At 45.7% G+C, this 20,637-nt stretch overlaps 1 protein-coding gene across 1 annotated transcript in view; it reads right to left on the reverse strand.

Moving 5' to 3' along the window:
• Positions 1 to 20,637, reverse strand: part of PKHD1 (PKHD1 ciliary IPT domain containing fibrocystin/polyductin) — a 1,684,711-nt gene that overhangs the window by 157,427 nt on the left and 1,506,647 nt on the right. The window contains exon 53 of the mRNA XM_069236642.1: positions 17,316 to 17,429. Within this exon, the coding sequence (XP_069092743.1) occupies positions 17,316 to 17,429 (114 nt within the window). The remainder of the gene's footprint in view (positions 1 to 17,315; positions 17,430 to 20,637) is intronic.

Here is a 20,637-nt window from a genome sequence, read left to right on the forward strand (position 1 = left end):
TTGTGGGATGGGATCTGGCCTGGCAGTTCTGGATCGAGTGTTCCTGTTTGAGCAGAACTAAAATTGATTTGCATATGGTTGGCTGTGTCTAGAGGGGGGCAGAAGGTGAAAAACAATGGACTGGAATGCTGCCCACGTGATCCCTAGCAGGTTAAATTAATTTGGGAATGTCATCCATTACATAGTTGTTTGTTGTAGTAAATGACCTAAGTGCAATGAGTATGCTCAAATGTAAGACCTAATTACAAGAGGGGAGGGAACACACTGCCACTCATCCCAGCACAGTTCATCAGCACCAACTCTGGTGAAAAACTACAGCTAATATTCAAGTAAGCGTAAACTATGCACTGCATTTACTACAATGCAAAGGGGCGAACTATGCTGTGATGTGAGGCTGTGTACTCCCATCCCCCTTCTTGTTAAAAGGCTCCCTTGAGTCAACAAGTTGATGAGCTTTTGGAGATGCACCTGTGCACCAGTGAGAGTTACGGAGGCATGAGAGAACTGTGGCAGCATTCTCAGCAACCCCTGATGAAATTTATTTTTGATCTCTACTGATGAAGAATAAAATCCAGACACACATGTCTAGAGATGTACAGCACTATCTGAACCAACTCTGGTGAAAACCTACAGCTAATATGCAAGTAAGCACAAGCTTTGTACCTCATTCGCCACAACTGAAAGGGCCAAACTGTGCTGTGATGTGAGGAGGGTGCTCCCATCCCCCCTCTGTTTAAAAAGGCTCCCTTGAGCCAACAAGTTGATGAGCTATTGAAGATGCACCTGTGAGCTAGTGAGAGGTACTAAGACCTGTAAAAACTGTCGGAGCATTCTCAGCAACCACTGATGATTTTTGAGGGTGGGGGGTCAGGGTGGTTTAGGTTCAGGGGCGGGGGTTGGGGGTCCGGGCATTTTTTGTTTTAGGGGCGGGAGTGGTGGGTCGGGGTATTTTTAGTTATTGGGGGTGTGGGGTCGGGGTGGTTTAGGTTTAGAGGTGGATTGGGGGTTGGGGCATTTTTACTTTAAAGGGTGGGGGTCAGGGTATTTTTAGTGTTTAGGGGTGGGGGGCAGGGTAGTTTAGGTTTTAGTGGGGGTGGTGGGCTGTGGTAGTTTTAGGGGTGGGGGTAGTTTAAGTTTTAGGGGTGAGGGTTGGGGTAGTGGTAGAATTGTTTTTAGCGGTGGGGGGTTGAGGTACGATTGTGTTAGGGGTGGGTGGTGGGGCGGGGGGAGTCACATGCTGGAACCACGTAAAAAATCGTTGTTAAGGCATTCGTGGTAAAGGCATTCATGGTAACAACGTGGTCGTTGTTCCGACCGCGTTGTTTAGGCTTGCGTGGTTCCAGCATGCGTTTCTCCGACTCCTATTCGTGCCTTTAGGTAGCGTTATGTGGTTCTGCTTTAGCTCCATAATTGCCCCAAAAGGAACGGAGTGCAGCCGCATATAACTGCCACCCCTCTGCACTGATGTCCAGTTTCTTGTCTTTTCTTTTTTTGCACCCTCAAATACGGAGTGTGAACAATTGTTGATAACAGTGTGCTGAACAATAAATTGGGCCATTCTTAGATGTGAAAAGGAGGCCACTCCAGAGAGCCGGGAGGCAGTAGTGCAGTGAACAATATGCAGTTAGAGACAGTTCCAAACTGAAAGAGAGTTAAGTAACTTGTTTTTCTGATGAATATTTCTAACTGTAGCTTCCTCCCCTTAGAACAGATACCAAAGTAGGACCTCGCTATGGTGGAGCATCCGAGGAGCGGGCTCAGACCAAAATGTCTAGCATAATCAAACTGGAGAAGTGTCCTTCTCACCAGACCTGACTGTCAGAGTATGCACTAACACCCACACCGCAGTTAAGCAGATGTGAAGGACAGGCATCCAACGCTCCATTGCAGTTATAGTGGTGTTGGCCCTGGTGTAATAGGCCCTTATACTAGGGACTGTTTCTTGGCCAGTACGTAGCTAATCTTAATACAAATAACTATGCACCTTTACAGAGTCGTCTTCTGCACAGACTTAGCTTTCTTTGGTCCAGGGAACCCCACAAAAAGTTAATCAGTCACACAATGAGCATTGGTACTATTCATGTAAGATCTACCCGATGAAGCTTCTTCTTCTCTTTTAAGGGATAGAGGGGAGCAAATTATGGATTGCCCAATGTGCAATGTAGTCATGTATTTTGGTAGAAATGCCAGCTGAGTCCTCAGCACCAATTTGGCTGGAAACATATGGTGTAGGGTAGTTACCTTGACGATGCCTGCAGTTCCCTCATGCAATTAGCATGAGAACAACAGTCTTCAGTGTCAGAAGACACAGTAAGCAGCTATGCATAGGCTCAAAGGGCATACATCTGAGGAACATTGACACCAAGTTAAGTTTCAATTGTAGCATCACAATTGCCTGGGAGGAAACGTTTTTCAAAGTTTTAATAAATCTTATTTCAAAAGCTGATTTAAACAAGGACAGTTGGTCCGGCACACAGAACAAGGCCTATCATCCTTTTAGTGAGCCTATTGAGCTCACTGAAAGGCTTTCCTGGGCTAATGGAAACACAAACAACAGAATGGTCAACAATTTTACCTGCAAGGCATCAGTGCCTCAGGCACCACACTAGGTTACACATTTGTCCCAATGTCTGGCATAACTGGATATTGCAGATGGGTGTCAGATAGCAGGGATGACATCCAACACTTCAAGCATCAACTAAATGCACTCAATTGGTGCTGCCCAGTCTCCACACATGGAGGTATAAATTGCATAGATTTGGATGGACCCTGCCCTGCTACTGGTAGAAAAGGTCCTCACGAAGTGGTAGCCTGATCAGAGGACAGATAATCATGTCCTGCAATCCCAGTAACTATACTCTTTGGACCAAATCCAGGCAAACTATAATGGCATGGGGCTGGCTGCTCTTGAACTTTTTCAGAATGTGGGGCACAAGAGGTAGTGGTGCGAAGGGCTAAAGAAGTCCATTGTTTCATTCCAGCCAGAAAGCATTGACTAACAAATACCATTGCAGAAACACCAATCTGCAGAATTGTTGGCATTGCACATTTGTGACAGTGGCAAAAGTATGTAGCAAGGGTTCTCCCCACTGGTATACTCCCTTGGGATGCAGAGGCCATTTGTAATTTGCCAGACGATGTCTGCTCATTTCATCCACTCTGGCATTCAGGGACCCCAGCAGGCAGGTGGTAACCAACTAGTATTGTTGACAAGGAGGATGCATGCGACTACAAGGTGAAGAAGCCTCAGAGCCACTGTCACCTGGACCCAGGTGCAAGCCTGAAACACTGCTTGCTCCTGAGCTCACTGCTGCAGAGGAAAATCTCTGAATTTCTGTGTGCCCAGGATCACACCAATGAATGGAAGATGAGAAGGAATTACATGAAACTTCAGTTAGTTTATGGTGAAATCGAACAATGTCATTGAGGTGAGCCCATTGTCAGCATCCAGTAAGGTACAGGAATACATGGACTACTGAACTCCGATGATGTGCAGCAAACATTGCATCACTTTCATGATAATACAAGGAATGCTGGTGATAACGAAGAGTCGTTCAGCAATTGGAAATGCTCCTGGCCCACCTTGAACAACAAATAAGGTCTAATATAGGTAAATAGCAAGTAACAACTGCTGTCTTTCTCCGAGCCCAATACCCTCTTTATGGCACCCTTTGAGACCAAAAAGCATACTTTCTGTAGCAGGATGGGCAGATGCTCTTCGACACTCATTCTTGTGTGGGAGGGATATTGGGCGGTGAGGAGAGAAAAAGGCAAGGTATAGGCTTTTAAAATAACTGGCAAGGCCCATCCCTTGAACGTGATGAATGGCCAACCCGGGAGGAAGTACTGGATCCTGCTTCTCATTGGCTGTACATATTTCATGGATGGCAACTAAAGTGGTTTAATGGCTATAGTGGCAGGGGAAGAAGAGTTAGAGAACTTATGCCGCTGCTGGCCTGCATGGTCTCTGCCTGTGCCACATCTAGGGCAGTGAAAGGACCAAGTTGTCAATTTCATCATTGGCTACAAAGGTTGTCTCTGCTTACAAGCTGCCCCCGTCAGTAGCCCCTACATAATCTAAACTGGTGGGGAAACTGTTTGCCAGGGGCCAACAGCCCCAACAATGTGGTGTAGTTCACCTGTCTCTAAAGTGTTCCAGAGTAGGCTCTGTCTTATCTCTGAAGTGGCAAAACCCATCAAATGACATGTCGATTAGCAAAGCTTGTACATCACCAGAGAACCCCAAGAGATCTCATCCCGGCATGTCCCTGAAAGACAATATAGGTAACAGCCACGCTGCCAAGCCATTCCATGGTATTGAGACCTTTCTGGATAACAGATTTGGCCACACCCTGCTCATCATGTAACATATGGGCCAAAGAGGCCTTAATGTCCTCTGGGACTGCCAGAAAGATCTCGCTGCCCATGTACCAAACGGCATATATGCATCAGCCAAACCTCCCCTTACCTGCAAAGGTCATCGAAAAGATAGTCAACAGCCAACTATCTCGCCTCCTGGAGGACAACAACCTACTCAACATCTCCCAGTCTGGCTTCCGCAAGAACCACAGCACTGAGACCGTCCTTATCGCTGCCACCGGCGACATCAGGAGCAGGCTCGACAAAGGTGAAACTGTTGCCCTCATCCTCCTTGACCTTTCCGCAGCCGTCGACACCGTCTGTCACCACACACTTTGCACACGCCTCCACAATGCTGGAATCCACCACAGAGCCCTGAACTGGCTCACATCCATCGTCTCTGGCAGAACCCAAAGAGTCCGCCTCCCACTGTTCCTGTCAAAAGCCACAAAGACCATCTGCGGAGTCCCCCAGGGATCCTCACTCAGCCCCGCCCTCTTCAATGTCTACATGGCACCGCTCACCAACATCGTCCGATCCCACGGCCTCAACATCGTCTCCTACGCCGACAACACTCAGCTGATCCTCTCTCTCACGAAGGACCCCGCAACCGCCAAGACCAACCTCCACACCGGACTTCGCACCATCGCCAACTGGATGGAGGCAAGCCGCCTCACACTAAATTCGGAGAAGACAGAGATCATCATCTTCGGCTCCAACAAAGCAGCATGGGACGACTCCTGGTGGCCTGCCACTCTGGGAGCTGCCCCAACGCCCACCACCCACGCGTGCAACCTCGGCTTCATACTGGACTCATCGCTCACTATGACCCAGCAAGTCAACGCCATCTCATCCTCATGTTTTAACACCCTTCGCATGTTTCACAAGACCTTCAGATGGATCCCCGTTTACACCAGAAGAACGGTCACCCACACCCTCGTCAGCATCAGACTGGACTACAGTAACGTACTCTACGCGGGAACAACGACCAAGCTCCTGAGAAAACTCCAGCGTATCCAGAACACCTCAGCACGACTCATCCTCAACCTCCCTCACCACGAACACATCTCAGCCCACCTCAGAGACTTCCACTGGCTCCCTGTCAACAAAAGTATCATCTTTAAACTTCTGATCCACGCTCACAAGGCTCTCCACGACGCCGGACCTGCCTACCTCAACGAGCGTCTCAACTTCTACATCCCAACACGCCAGCACCGCTCTGCCAACCTCGCCCTCGCCAGCCTCCCCCGCATCCACCGAACCACAGCCGGCAGCAGATCCTTCTCCCACCTTGCCGCCAAAACCTGGAACTCCCTCCACGTCAACCTACGTCTGACCCAGGACCTCCTGACCTTCAGGAATCACCTCAAGACTTGGCTCTTTGAGCAGTAGCACCACTCCCCCCCCCCAGCTCCTTGAGACCATACCGGGTGAGTAGCGCGCTTAACAAATTACTGATTGATTGATTTGATTGAAAAAAGACAGGCTGCGTTCCCAGGTCACAATGACAGGCTAATGGAAGAAAACATATTTTTCACAAATGCATCAATCTTTTTGCATTCTCTATCTGGAGGAATGGCTGTAAATGAATTAGGATTCACTTTACTGGTCGAGGTCTGTACGATAAGCCGCTTAGGACTGGGTTTATTGATGAGAAAATCCAGTTCATCAGGCACAGGTCGATGATCTCTGGCCACCTCCCTAATCACAAGCAGGTAAGGACATGTTTTCCACCAGGCTGCCAGCAGAGTATCTGTAATGGCATCATTACATGGAAGAAAGAGTTCAGATGTTGCTGCCTCCAAGCTGCAGAATTCCTGTCAAAACATTTATTTTCAGTGGAGAGCAGCTGTATTTCAAGTACCTCGGCTTCCCTTCAAACCACCATTGCAAATGAAGCGCTCACATCTGTTGGTGGCGCATGTGGCAGTCAAGTTCTCTCTCATGAAACTTATCAAGCCAACTGGTGATCTGTATATCATGATACAAGGCATCATCAGTTAATGAGGGGGTAGCTCACATCCTCCCTTGCCATCATCAACATCCTGAGATGCAACCTGCTCCAGCACAGGATCCAAATCAAAGCCAAAATAAATGATGAGATTCAGTTGATAACCTCTATGGGGTACAGGCACCGAATCAAAGTCAGGGTGCATGATGGTGGGGTGTGCCTTTGTAATCTCATAGAGTTAAATGGGCTGACACTGGTTCAGGATTGGACGTGAGCATTGGAACCGAATCATCCTCCAGCCCTGTTGGTGTCAGCACTGGGTCAAAGTGGGGGGAACTGACGTGAATTGTGAGGTCAGAGTAAAAGTCTGTACCAGAGTTAGTACGGTTCTGAAAACAGGTTCATGAGGGGACAGACGGTACTGAGAGGGACCCATAGGCAGTAACCCAACTGGAGGCCTTTGCGGTTAAATGGGTCCGAAGGCATGCCAGAGGGTGCCAGAAGCACATGTCAGTATGACCTATACGATGACCTCAATCTGCTATGGGGATTAGATGGCCTAGGAAACTTTGGCATGTTGAGACCAACTAAGAAATCTCTTCTATGTCCTGTGACCATGACTGAGTGTGACATAAATCTGTAGCCCCTCCTGACACTATTTCGAGTCATAGTGGCAGATGTGGTTGATTCCTGCTTCACGTTCTTATACCTGCATTTAGACTTAAAATTCGACTTCATTTGGGACTTCAAGTATGAAGTGAAATGGTCATTCGAATAGCCACAGCAGATTCTGATCCAGGCCCGCAACTTGGAGAATGAGCAGGATTAATGCATAGACTGTAAATTCTTATGTTCAGACTGTAAGACAAAGGAGGCATAGGTGTTGGCAGGATGGCCATCTCTGACAGGCTGAAGAGGAGGAGCTGTCACCTACCATACTTGCACACCACATAGTCTGCCTCAGCACACTTCCAAAGGGTTTCACACCAGTCCATTGTGCCCCAAGACAAACTGGGACCGGGGCAGGAAGGCAGGAAATTGCAGAAAATTCTGTAGGGAGAGGACTATAGATGCTTCTCCCACTTCAATGTGGACACCATGAAAAAGTGGTGGACCCTCCGACCCAACTCTAATGGGCCTGTGGAAGACTCAGAAGAGGGATTGCTCTGCTGCTCTGCAAGAAGGACTGCTCTTCTACCCATCTACAATCAATACTTGTAAAGCATGGCTTATCACCTGTGGTGTATCAAGGCACTGTGTTGGGCATGCTGATCATTCAAACAGACATGTCTTCCTAAATTAGTTCAGTGATGTGGCCTGTCTGAGGCTGAAAGGAAGTGTATTCCATGTCTGGGCTGTGAGGTAGGAGAAGGATCTTCCTCCAGCTCTGCCTTTCTTGATTCTGGGGATGGCAGCGAGGGCGAGATGGGAGGACCGGGGTGTAGAAAGTCAGGCAGTGGTTTGCGGTAGTCTGGTCCAATGTTGTGAAGTGCCTTATAGGTGTGAGTCAATATCTTGAAGGTGATGCGTTTGTTGACTGGGAGACAGTGGAGATCTCTAAGGTGGGCAGAGATGTGGCTGTGGTGGGGGATGTCCAGGATGAGTCTGGCTGCTCCATTCTGGATTCTCTGTAGCATTTCCTGTAGCTTCTTTGTGATGCTGGCATTGAGTGTGTTGCCGTAGTCCAATTTGCTGCTGACCAGGGCATGGGTGACCATCCTTCTAGTCTCTGTGGGGATACACTTGAATATCTTTCGAAGGAGCCACAAGGTGTGGAAGTAGTGAGAAGAGACAGCATTGACCTGACGGGTCATGGAGAGGGTTGAGTCCAGGATGATGCCCAGGTTGCGTGTGTGGTTGGTGGGGGCGATTCCTAGGGTGGCTGGTCACCAGAAGTCGCCCCAGGCGGAGGGGTTGGAGCCAAGTACAAGGGCCTCTGCTTGTCCGAGTTGAGCCTGCTGCTCTGCTGTTCTGCTGCCTCAGTGAGAAGGAATGGATCTACACCTTGAACCCAGCACCATCAGAGTGACTGCAAGGGCTAGTTGGCTGGGCTCCTGATCAGAACTTCAGGGACAGAAAAATTCAATATGACACAAACCTGACAGAACCAATGCAGAATATTCTCATCGGACCTGATGCAGCACATTGCAGCCTCCATACAAGCCCGCTTCGCAGACCTTACAGCTCCTCATTAGAACCGATGCAATGTAATGCAGCCTTGAGGCAAGCCCACACTGCAGACCTCACAGCTCATCAGGACTGTTGCTGCAGGACGCATCTTCGATGCGGATCAAACAATGCTCCTCTGCATTCTGAACGCTAGCTACAATCACTAGCGGGCATGACCTCTTCCTTGTATCCAGCCTGCACTCCATCATGGTTGGCCTGATCTTTTACTTTGCCCCAGTCAAGCGGAACCAGATCACCACAGTTGGCGCTCTAGGCTTTTAAGCACTATTTTTACCTAAATGTTTAAAATTGCATATCCCTGGTTCTACCAATTGGATGTTTTTTGTTTTGGTGTCAAATAATGTATTATAATTTGGTGTGCTGCATAAATACTTTACACCTTGCCTCTGAGTTAAGCCTGACTGCTTTGTGCCAAGCTACTAGGGGGTTAAGCACAGATTAATTTTGGGTTTGCTTGTGTTTCACATTGACAGGAAATGTGGTTGCTGCTGGAGATGAGTTTCAGACCCCCTCCCTAACCAGTAACCCAATTTCCTCCATTAGTGTTCAGCGGTGAGATTCAGTACTTATGAGGTGCCATACACTGATTTTCTATTTCACTAAAATCCCAGATAAATAATTTGATACCATTTCCTTTTTCTTCTAAATCTTCTTTGATTGGCTCTTTTGCTTTTTCCAAATTCATCCCTAATCTACTTGACTGTCTGTGCGTGTGGCTACACCTGCATGGATGGAATCCCAGCTTGCCAACCTGGATAACTAAACCGCGGTTGAGCTCAAAGAGTTCTGTAAGGAGAGGGGACTTCCAGCCAAACGGAAAACCAGGATGCTGAAGCTCCAGAAGGCTCTGAGGGCTTAGGTGCAGGTTTCTCCATCACTAGCAGCAGCGGAGGACCAGGAGAAGGAGGGTAATGTGGAGGAGCAAGAGAAGGACCTGGGCACAGGTCTTGAGTTGCAGCACCCAGAAGGAGGGAACAACATTTCCACAGGAGTGGTGCCTCCTCCCAGGCCAGGGAGCAGTATATCTTCCAATAGCCTGTCCTCAGAGGAGCTGGAGGACAGAAAATCTGAAAGAGAGCTCAAGCTGCAGCTGGGCAAACTCATATTGGATGCAGAGGAGTAAAGGTCAAGGCTGAGACTGAGAGGGCTTGAGTTGGAAAGAAACTGGCCATGGCAGAGAAACAACTTGCTTTGGAGTGACTGGCTCATGAAAGGAGCCTGAGAGAGCTGGACATCTGAGCCAGACAGGCAGAGTCTAGCAATAATGGCGGCAGCATATCCACAGTGCCCTCTGGAGACATGAGGGCCCACATTCCCAAGGGTCTGTGCCTAACTTTCCTGTGGGGAATGACACTGATAAGTAGTTTGAAGCCTATGAGGTTGCTCTGGACATTCAAAGAGTCCCTGAAGAGGATTGGGGGCTAGTCTCTGGAGGCACATACCTAGTGAAGGGAGGGTTTCCCTGCTGGCTCTGGGAAAAGAGGACAGAACAAGGTACTATCTCCCCAAGCCATGAAGGACACCCTCATCAGGAAGTATTGCCTCACTCAAGAAAAGTACAGGCAGACGTTTAGCGACAGCCAGCAGCTGCTCCGTCAGTTCTGGGTAGATTGTTTGGATTCCTTTTGCAAGGCACTGGATGATTGGGTGAGAGTAGAGAAGTAAAGTATAACCATGGTCTGTACAATTTGATGGCAAGAGAGCACATATTCAGTCTCTGTTTTACACAGCTGCGCCAAACCTTAGTAAGCTTACTGACTCCAGGGAGCTTGCTGAGGAGGCAGACCTCTACATCAGTACCAGAGTTTCCCAAAAATATAGCTGGCAGTGACCCCAAGATGGGTGGTTCAGGTTCCCCCTGAAACAGTGATGGGGAGGTCAAAACTGACCCAGACAACTACCAGAATGGGTGGAGGAAAGGGTTCCCATGCCCCTTCTGAGAAACACGGGGGTTCTGGTGGACAGTAGCAAAAGGCACCCCCATGTCCAATACTGCTGCTCTGAGTGTTCCCAATTAGAAAATCAGCAGGAGGACTTTGTTTGTCCCAAGAAATCCCCCACTAGTGTGAATTCCACAGGAGAGGTCAATGTGGCCTTAGCGGGAAATAGACCTCAAGAGCAGGTCATAGATAATGCCATGATCTCCCTTAGCTTGGAGATAGACACAGAGAGAGAGCTTGTGATCCCTTAGGGTGGAAGTCTTCACTTTCACTAGGTGAAGGTAAATGGGGTCCCTGTCACTACTTTTAGGGACACTTGGGCTAGCCAGACCATGGTAGTGGAAAGGCTGTTTCTCTGGGGCAGTACACCAGTCAGGTGTGGAGGGTAACTGAGGTCCAAGAGCAGGACTTTTTCCACCCCATGACCTTGGTATGACTGAAGTGTGGTGGGGAGATGACCCAGAAGAGGGTCATAGTTAATCCCCAAATGCCCATAGACTGCATTCAGGGGAATGAGTGGCCCTCTGTGTTAGGAGACTTGGGAGGGGTAGCTGCCCAGGATGCCCTGGCAGTTCAGTTTTCTGGGGTACCACTCCCAAGTGGGGGGTCCAAAGACTCAGATGGAGGGGCAGAGGGGAGAAAAGACTCACCGCTGTCACCGGTTGAGCCACAGTGTACCGACCCTGGGGTGAAAGGACAATGTCAGGATGCCACCCTTTAAATCATAGAAAGGAAAGTAGAAAAAGGTTGCCTAACACATAGGGTGGTTGCACCCTAATCTGAGAAACCTCATAAGTCAGAGAACCCCAAATGGGTTTGGTCCTGGCTCCTGACACCTACAGCTGTCAGTGGCCTCTGCTGGTTGCTGTCCTTATGGAAGATTTCTCCTTGGGTTGGGGACAGAGTTTGATCCAAAGGGCAGAATTGTCTATGGTAGTACTGTCTCCCTACTGGGATGCATCTGTGAGTTAGTTAAGGTAAGCTGCTGCGCAGATGAAGTCCACAAGTGAGGAGAAGTTTTCCCCATGGGTCAGTCCAGTGTACAGTCTGTAGAGTGGGAGCCAAGTGAGTTCAAAGGGGCACTGAACTGACAAGGTCCTCTGCAGTAGAAGGTCATTGTCCATGTTCTTTCACATAAGCAGGGAAGCCCATGAAGGTACAGATTAGCCATCCCTGGCTTTTGGCTGGAAGAGGGTCATGTTCGATCTGGCCCTATCTGCAGGGTGACCCCCAGACTTTTTCCTTCACCCCTCCTGTTTTCTAAATCTGTTTTTGTTGGTTTTGAAGACTCTCTGCACCCTCCCACTGCTAACCAGTTCTAAAGTGCTTGTGCTCTCTCCTTTAAACACGATAAAATTGTCTTACACCTAATTAGAACATCTAATTTAGTTGTAAATCCCTAGTAAAGTGGTACTACAAGTATCGAGGGCCTGTAAATTAAATTTTACTAGTGGACCTTCAGCACTAATTGTGCCACCCACTTAAGTAACCTTTAACATGTTTCAGGCCTGACACTGCAGCTTGTGTGGGTAGTTTTGAACATTCTATTTCGATCTGGCAAACCAAACATTTTGCCAGACCCAAACCTCCCTTCTTAATACATATAACTCACCCCTAGAGTAGGCCCTAAACAGCCCATGGGGCAAGATGCTGTGTTTCTAATATGTTGGGTATGTACCTTTAAGTTTTACATGTCCTGTAGTGAAAAACTCCTACAATCATGTTTCTCTATTGTCAGGCCTACCTCTCCCATAGGATAACATTGGATTACCTTATTCCATCTAATAAGTATTAGCTTTCAATTGGGAGGAGGTAAGAATTTCAAATTTGGTGCCTAGCACAGTGGTTCCGAAATTGTGGGTTGCATCCCACTGGTGGGGCACAAGCTGATTATTGGTGCAAAGGTCAGAACAATATCCAAGGATGCAATTCTGTGTTTAAGTGTGTTTAAAGGTCAAACATCAGGATGCTTTATTTTTTTAATATGGGCATTAGTGTTTACTTTTTTTTATCCGACTGTAAACTGAGAAGAGTTTTTAAAGTGAGTTATGTGACAATGTAGTACATTTCTTTCAGCAATACACAATAAAATGTAAATATCTGTAAATGAACTGTATGCATCCAACAGTTAGGAAAGCAACTATAAAGCACTTTTTTGTAATTCTGAAGTGTGCTGCAAACAGAAATTTTAATAGGATCAAAACAACTTACGACAATTAATTGGATATACCTAAATGATAAATATTCACAGATACTCAGTTTCCACAAATTATCATTTGTGTGCGATATAGTTTTATCAGTAAAACTGTCTGTCTGTGCAAATTTAGTGCCATTTTCAATGGAAAATATGCTGTCTATAAAGTTACATTAAAAAATCACCCCATCTCATAACCTTTAAAGGAAGGTGGGTGCTGAAAGTTTGTTGTTCTAAAAAGTGTGTTGTGGTTCTAAAATGTTTGGGAAGCATTAGTCTAGAGAACTGTAATTTAAAACCCTCCTTAATGATAAAGTCAGATTTAAAGTCACCATTTGGTGCCTGCAGCCTGTATCCGGGGCCACATTACTGGGTGTAGCTGGAAGTTTGTCTTTGTGTATTCCACTCAGACTGTAAGACAAAGGAGGAATAGGTGTTGGCAGGATATCCATCTCTGTCAGGATGAAGGGGAGGAGCTGTCACCTACCATACTTGCACATCACAGAGTCTGCCTCAGCACATTTGCAAAGGGGCTCACACCAGTCTTTTGTGCTCCCAGACAAGCTAGGTGGGTGGGCAGGAAGGAGATTCCAGGCAGCTCTTTAAGGGGAGGACTTTAGAAAATTCTCCTACTTCAAAGTGGTCATCAGATATAAATAGCAGACGCTCAGACCTAATTCTTAAAATCACTTCTGGACCTTTGGAAAACTCAGAATAAAACCTGCTCTGCTGCTCTGCAAGAAGGACTGCACTGCTACCCTGCTTTTCTGCTGCCTTGCTGCCTGAGCGAGAAGGACTGGACCTGAACCTTAAAGCCATGACCACCAGAGTGACTCCAAGGGCTAGTTGGTTGGTCTTCTGATCATAGCCTCAGGGACTGAAAAGGCTCCAACCACCCTAAAACCTGCACATGGACTCTGTCTGCTCTGAGTCCTGAACCCCACATCCTACTCCTCCAGTCCTGGACTCTAGGAAGTGGGACTAAATATGCTTTGCCAGCCTAGCTGTGGACATCACCAGAACTGATGGAGCACATCACAAACCCAACACAGCCTTGCAGCATCTCATTGAAATCGATGCAGAGTGACGCAACCTCAACGCAAGTCCGCATCCAAGACCTCATAGCTCCTCAGTGAAACTGGTGCAGCACACAGCTGCCTGATGCAAGCCTGAACTGCAGCCTTCACAGCTTCTCATCGGAACTGATGCAGTGTGACTCAACCTTGACCCAAGCCTGCAGCACTCACAGCTCATCGTAACTGTCCCTGCACAACGCATCCTTGATACAGACCTCGCATCACTCCTCAGAATTACCATTGTGCGGTGCAACACTGCACATCCCGGACTCAAGGTACAATCATAAGTGGGCCTAACTTGGTCCTTGTGTCTGTCCCACACTCCATCACCGTCAGCCTGAACTTGTGACTTTTCCCTCATCCGGCAGGGCCAATCCTTTGTGCTTCTAACAGTATTTTTACCTAAACCTTTACAATTACGTATCTCCGGTTCTACAAATTGGATTTTTGTCATTTTGGTGTCAAATTATTTATTAAATTTGACCCTATATTTCTAAATTAGTGTGGGATGTTTCTGGTGTTGTGTTTTCAATTTATTACTGCTGGCATGCTGCATACTTTACACTTTGCCTTTAAATTAAGCCTGAAAGCTTTTGTGCCAACCTACCAGAGAGATAAGCACAGGGTAATTTGGGGTTTGCTTATGTTTCAACTTGACAGGCATTGTGGCTCCTATACCGGAGTAGGCTTTCAGCCCCCCGGCAACTCAATTTCCTACAATTTTAAACTGAGGATTACCACCATGCCAAACATTACATTAGCTATGCACTTTTAACAAAGATTGTTCTTCTGTGTTTCAGAATCCTTTTTTTCCTTTAGAAGTGTTACTTCACCACCTAGAGCTGCAGGATTACTTTGTCAATGTTGCTGTTTTCAGCCAGCGAAATTTCCTTTTTGTGAATTTTGGGGCCACCAGAAACCATCAGTATCATCCCTGAGAATATGAGCAAGAGCTATAACTGTAACAGCTTGGGCAGAAAGTATGTAGTGAACTATAGCCATTCATCTAGACGAGACTTAAACATTGAGGGCATCATTTACAAGAAACTGGGGCATCATGATTGATGCACCAGTTTACTTTTGCTGCCCTGCACCCCACCTAACGATGCCATGGGAGCGCTGTATCTACAGTACAGTGCCCCACGGCACACAGTGTCCACAGCTGGATCAGAAAATCTGAGACAGTTGTGGCGCTAAACTGAAGCTTGGACTAGTTACATTTTTGACGCTAGTCCAGCAATATTGGGGGGGGGGCATTGAAAACAGCACAGCGCTACTTTAACACCTGCCCTGAGCAGGCGTTAAAAAAATGACGCAGTGATGGCACAGAATGGCGCACTGAAATTTTATAGGTTTCACTGTGCCATTTCTGTGTCCCTTTTTGCGGGGGAATGCCTACCTTGCATAAATTATACCTGGCGCAGGTATAATGTGGAGCAAGGCTTTACAAACTGATGCAATGGTATGTAAATGTGGCGCTGCATGCGGGACTGTTTGCACCGCCGTAGCGTGAAAAAAATGATGCTACGTAGGTGCAAGAGGCTTATAAGTGAGCCCCTGAGTGTTGGACTCTTGGGCAAAAGTATGGAGAGCACTGATCACATCTGTATGTTGCACAGCAACTTGCACTGTCCTCTTTATTTTCATCTTTAATTATAGGTTGAATGTGGGTGAGGAGAGGGGAGTGAGTTTGGCTCAGAGTTTTTATTTGTAATTTGTACAACACAATCTAGGTGGTAGTGTGTGCAATACATATTTTGTGTCCATTGCCACACTGCAAACTTTGTACAGTTGGTTCTGGGAGCGGTGTTCCTAATCAGAGAACCCACTGCATGGTTATCTCCTCAATGAGTGAAAACGATAACGATGGGATTGAGAAATCATCCCACGGGGGAAGTTTAGAATACTTAGGAGTAATTTGGATTATTCAAGAATCCATAGCTCTTTTCTCATTAATATTAACCTCCTTTCCCTCGAGGTAAGATGGAGACTCCAGCTGGTTGTTACTTTGGCACAAGTGGCACTGTGGCACAGGGAGCTGACCAATCAGAGCTGAAATATGCGGTGATCTGCAAGTCAGAGGTTCCAACCGTGGCCTGACTCTGGCTTCCAAACCTCTGGGTTGTAAACTGAGCACTGTTAATCTGAATACCATTAGCACCTCTTATTTACAGAGCTTACAAATGGTAGCAAATTAAAAAATATTATTTTATATAAATCATGGTAATAGACAGGAGGCATTATTGCCATTTGGTGTTTTTGTGGCCCCTCCTATAAGGACGAGTGGTGAAAAGGGTTTGATGAAGATGGCAAAATATTTATGTAAAGTAACAGCAAAATGAAAAGAGACCATTAATTATCTCAATAATTAGGTAATTAGACGCAGTGTAAAGAGGATTTTCAGGTTACTCACCACGCTATCTGAAAGCTGGCTTTACCTTTTAAATTCCGGTAGCCTAACAACTCCGAGGTTCTTGCGTATGTTCTGTTTTATTTTAGTTTCACTCTTTACTAAATCCAGGACTCTACCACGCTAAATATTCAAAGAAGTGAGACATAGCGTTGTCAAACACGAGGGAGAAAAAATACTGCTAAATAGTTTTTGTTTTTTCCTCCAGTCTTTAAAAAAAAAAAAAAGTAGTAGTAGTGTGTGTGTGTGTACGGGTGTGTATACGTGTGGAATGACGATAATTTATTCTTCAAAAAGCAATATATGGAGACATAATTTTTCATAAAAAGTCGTTTGGTGTGAGCTTTTTCAAAAACGTTCTCTTTTTGGGAGACAATTTGTAACTTTAGCTGGACTTCCCCAAAAAGTAACTTTGTACAATTTCTCACCCAACACTGCCAACTTCATTTAAAAAAAGTTCAGAACGTTGCTTAAGTTTGCACCCGCTTACAAAAACAAATACAGCCATTGTTGGTTCATGACATTATGTTTCTCCATTAATGTGTATCGCTCTTATTACTGCCAATGGCGAACCTGAGGGGAATTAAAAGTCATAACACATTAAACAATAATTCCACCTCGAAGGACACATGCGTTCATTCAGGGATGGAAGTGGGGACATTTGAGATCTCTACAGGAAGTCAAACATATCTTTTCCGTTTCTCAGATGTGTCTGGACAAATTAATTTTCATTGAAACTTGTGTATCACAGCGATTGTGAACGATTTTGAACAAAAACACTCAGTGATTCAAAGCTCACAATACCTCAGGACAAACCTGAAGACTGCTAAATCATAAGGCGACGTGAACAATGATTTCCAAGCAAAGAAGATTAGTGCAGAAATGAATGACATTGTTGATGAACACAAAAATTCAAGATTTATTTAAGGACTCCATAATTAGGGTATTGAACATTACTGGTTGGTAGTCATAAATTCTAATTACTGTACCCTAGCGTAAACAGTTTTAAGAGTCTCTGAAAAGTAGTGCCTTATGATGCTTTTTATAGTTATTGCGCAGTGTACATAGATGAGGCCACTGCTAAACTGAGAGTCAAGACCTTAATTTGTCCACGTGCTATCAGTTACTATTCTGGCACCGCAGGCCAACCCAATGGAAGAAGCATGCCACAGAAATACCCACATCACGCTATTACCTATAGTTCCAGGGTCTACGTTGATTCCTTTCAGGCGATGACAAAAGATGCCCTCAGATGCTCGCAGAATGATGCTCACTTTGTGTTCTCTTTCTAGAGGATGTTCACTAGTACCTGGATAACAAGACGAAAATTCAATTAATTGTTAAGCTTCTTGTTGGGCTTTATCTGTATATGGCTTCTTAAAAACAAGACCTTGGTTATAGTATCCAAAATTAATAAATTACCATGATGTCGGCTTTAATGGTACTGACTTAAACCTGCAGATCTACAAACCCATGTAGAAACAGGCCATTTCTAATAATGACTTCTTAAATTCCAAAGAGAGGATGGTACCCAACACTGCTGCAGCACACACCTGATTGCACTATACCAACATCCAATTGAAAGCACTGGGCATCATATTTATACTGGTTAAGAAGGTGCTCGTGGCTATGGGGTGGCTGTACAGGCAGTGAGTGTGCACTGAAAGGACCTTAGAGATCACTTTAATCCATTGAGCCTATAGCATTGTCTTGCAAAGTTCAGGTGAGACAGATTTGCACTGGGATCTGAAACGATGGGGGCACTAAAAGCCTACGTATACAGTTTGTAGACTGAGGCAGTGTGATAGAAAAGCATATACTTGTTTCAGTCACGTTGGATGCACATAAAGGAAGTGATATGAAAAGTGAGTGAAGGTTAACTGTGTGGCATGCATTTAAGTATAATGAATTTGTTGTGTGTAAGTTTTGCTTTTTTAATTTATGGCTTCATTAAATACGTGATAATTGATAATCATTTTACATTTGAATAAAACTCGTGTTTATATCACATTATAATTTTGACTGGGGTACTTTTTCTAGCTAAATAATTTCAGCAGTTATTAAAATGTTCCAGACTGTCCAGATATTTACATCTGTTAAAACTTCTGACAAGCTCTGCAGTTTCAAATTGTTGTATTGGAAATATTTCTCTGCTAATGACATAAAGAGGAGGGTCCTGTAGAAAGGACCTGCCGAAGCCTTTTATCATTTCTCTTTGGTCATCCCCTCTCCTAGTTTCCCTTCAGATAGTGGACATGCTGAGAATTAATCTTGAACAACCCTGTTTCTTTATCCACCTATGAACAATGTAACTGAGCATGCCTCCTACCACCTGTAGATCATCCATGGAATGAAACATACCACTTTGCAATTGCCTCACATGACTGCATTCTATATTGATTACTCTGAAGGCAGCTATCAGGACCACCTTGCTTCCATCTCGTTTACAAGGCCTTGCATGGACGGACGACTCAGAACCACACCAAATTTGTGATGCCATAGCAGCCAGCAGGACTCCTAAGGTTGGCTACTGAAACAATCACCATTCACTTTGTGATGCAAAAAGATTTAGGAATTGGTCTCGGAGGGGACGAGTTATCAATATTTCATGCAGCACAGCAAGTCACCTTGCTGTGCTGTGTGAAAGGGAAGGAATGCACAGTATCTAAAATTATATGGTGCATTCATGTCTTTTCCTTACACCAATGCCCTTTTAGTTGCCTAGCGCCAATGCAGATACCTTTGCGCCATGATGCAAGGGTGCCTGCGTTGCAGACAGGATTGGTTTTGTGCAGGAAGGGGCACATTTCTGCACAAAAACAACCCTCAGAGGCATTTTCCTCTGTCTATGTGTACTGCAGGATGCAGCATACATAGAGGAAACAACGATAAGTAAAGATATTTCTCCTTGCTGCGTCTCATCTGGGGAAGCATGGCATTTTGATGCTTTCCTATGTCTACCAGTGTTGGTAAATCTGGGAATCCAAAGTCTATTGGTTGATACATGGAAACACCCACACTACACCCATGGAATGTCTCCCTGGTGCATAGTAACACATTGCAGTGATTTGCGCTGCATTGCATTACTCTACATTTATCAAACCATGCAGAGCCACGGTGGCCTGGCGTGGCTTCATAAATATAACTTAGTAGCTGTGTGGTCCTTGCGCCCCTTTGCGTGGTGTAAGGGAGACACAACTACTTAATAAATATGCTCCTGTATGTGTAGGAATTCCAGCCTAGGAAACTCTTTAGACCTACCTTTCCACCATGAAACAAAAATATCTGGATGCTCAATAAATTAATTTGCTTCAAACGCATATGGGCTTTCTCCCAGCTAAAAGACGGATACACTTGTTGCACACTGCTGAACTAATGTATCCTTTGGTATGCTGTGATAGCCTCCATCCTCCCCCTCTGATTCTGGCCCTACTCTCACTGCAAAACAAAGGACAGAACCAAACAATCAGCAATAAGCCTAAAGATAAATAGGCATTTGACCATGCTATTATGACACATTTTATTACACATGGCTACACATAGAAAGTCTGGGGCCCATTCACAAAGCCATTTGTCAGTACATAAAGTAGCACTACAGAAGTGCTACTTCACATTGACATAAATTGCCCAATAAATGTTGAACAGCCTGTTAGTAAAAGTGCAAAAAGGGAACAGTCCTTTCGATTTCTAATAATTATATATTGTTATTTGGAACCAATCAACATTTATTTGGGACTATCTTGTCAAAAGACAAGATGGAAGTACTGATCTCCGGCAACAGCAGCAACTCCTTTGTGGTCATCAGACCTAGGACCTGCACCCACTCCCTCATACTACTCTAGAAACCTTGGAATCATCATTGGCAACAAGCTCACCATGAAATCACAGATCACTGCTGTATCCACCACCTGCTTCCTCACATTGTGCATGCTACAAAGAATCTTCAAGTGACTACCTACATATGAGACGCAACATGACACAAGCCCTTATTACCAGCTGACAGGACTATGGCAGTGCCCTCTATGTAGGAATCGCCACACTCCTCCTACTGAGACTTCAGACCATACAGAATGCCACAGTCGGACTCATTCTCAGCTGTCCCTGCCGAAGCCACATCACACCCCAGTTCAGGCCACTCCATTGGCTCTCCGTACAGAAGAGATGCCAAATCAAGCTGCTGACCCACACACACAATGCTCTGCAAAACCAAAGACCTAAGTACATTAACCACCACCTGAACTTCCACCAACCGCTGAGAGACTACGCTCTGCCTCCTTTCACTTGCCCATACTCCCCCCAAGTGGAGGACGCTCCTTTTCTCACATCACAGCAATAATCTGGAACAGCCTCCCCATGCACCTCTGGACCATCACTTTACTTCTGGAATTCTGTATGGCCCTCAAAACCTGGCTGTTTGAATAAGCCTCTGGGACCTGCAAGCACCTGGATACCCTATCTGCTGATTAGCCACACTTTATAAATCCTGATTGATTGATCAATTCACAGTGGCACTTAAG

Source organism: Pleurodeles waltl, chromosome 5 (assembly GCF_031143425.1).
Source record: "Pleurodeles waltl isolate 20211129_DDA chromosome 5, aPleWal1.hap1.20221129, whole genome shotgun sequence".
Classification (NCBI taxonomy): domain Eukaryota; kingdom Metazoa; phylum Chordata; class Amphibia; order Caudata; family Salamandridae; genus Pleurodeles; species Pleurodeles waltl.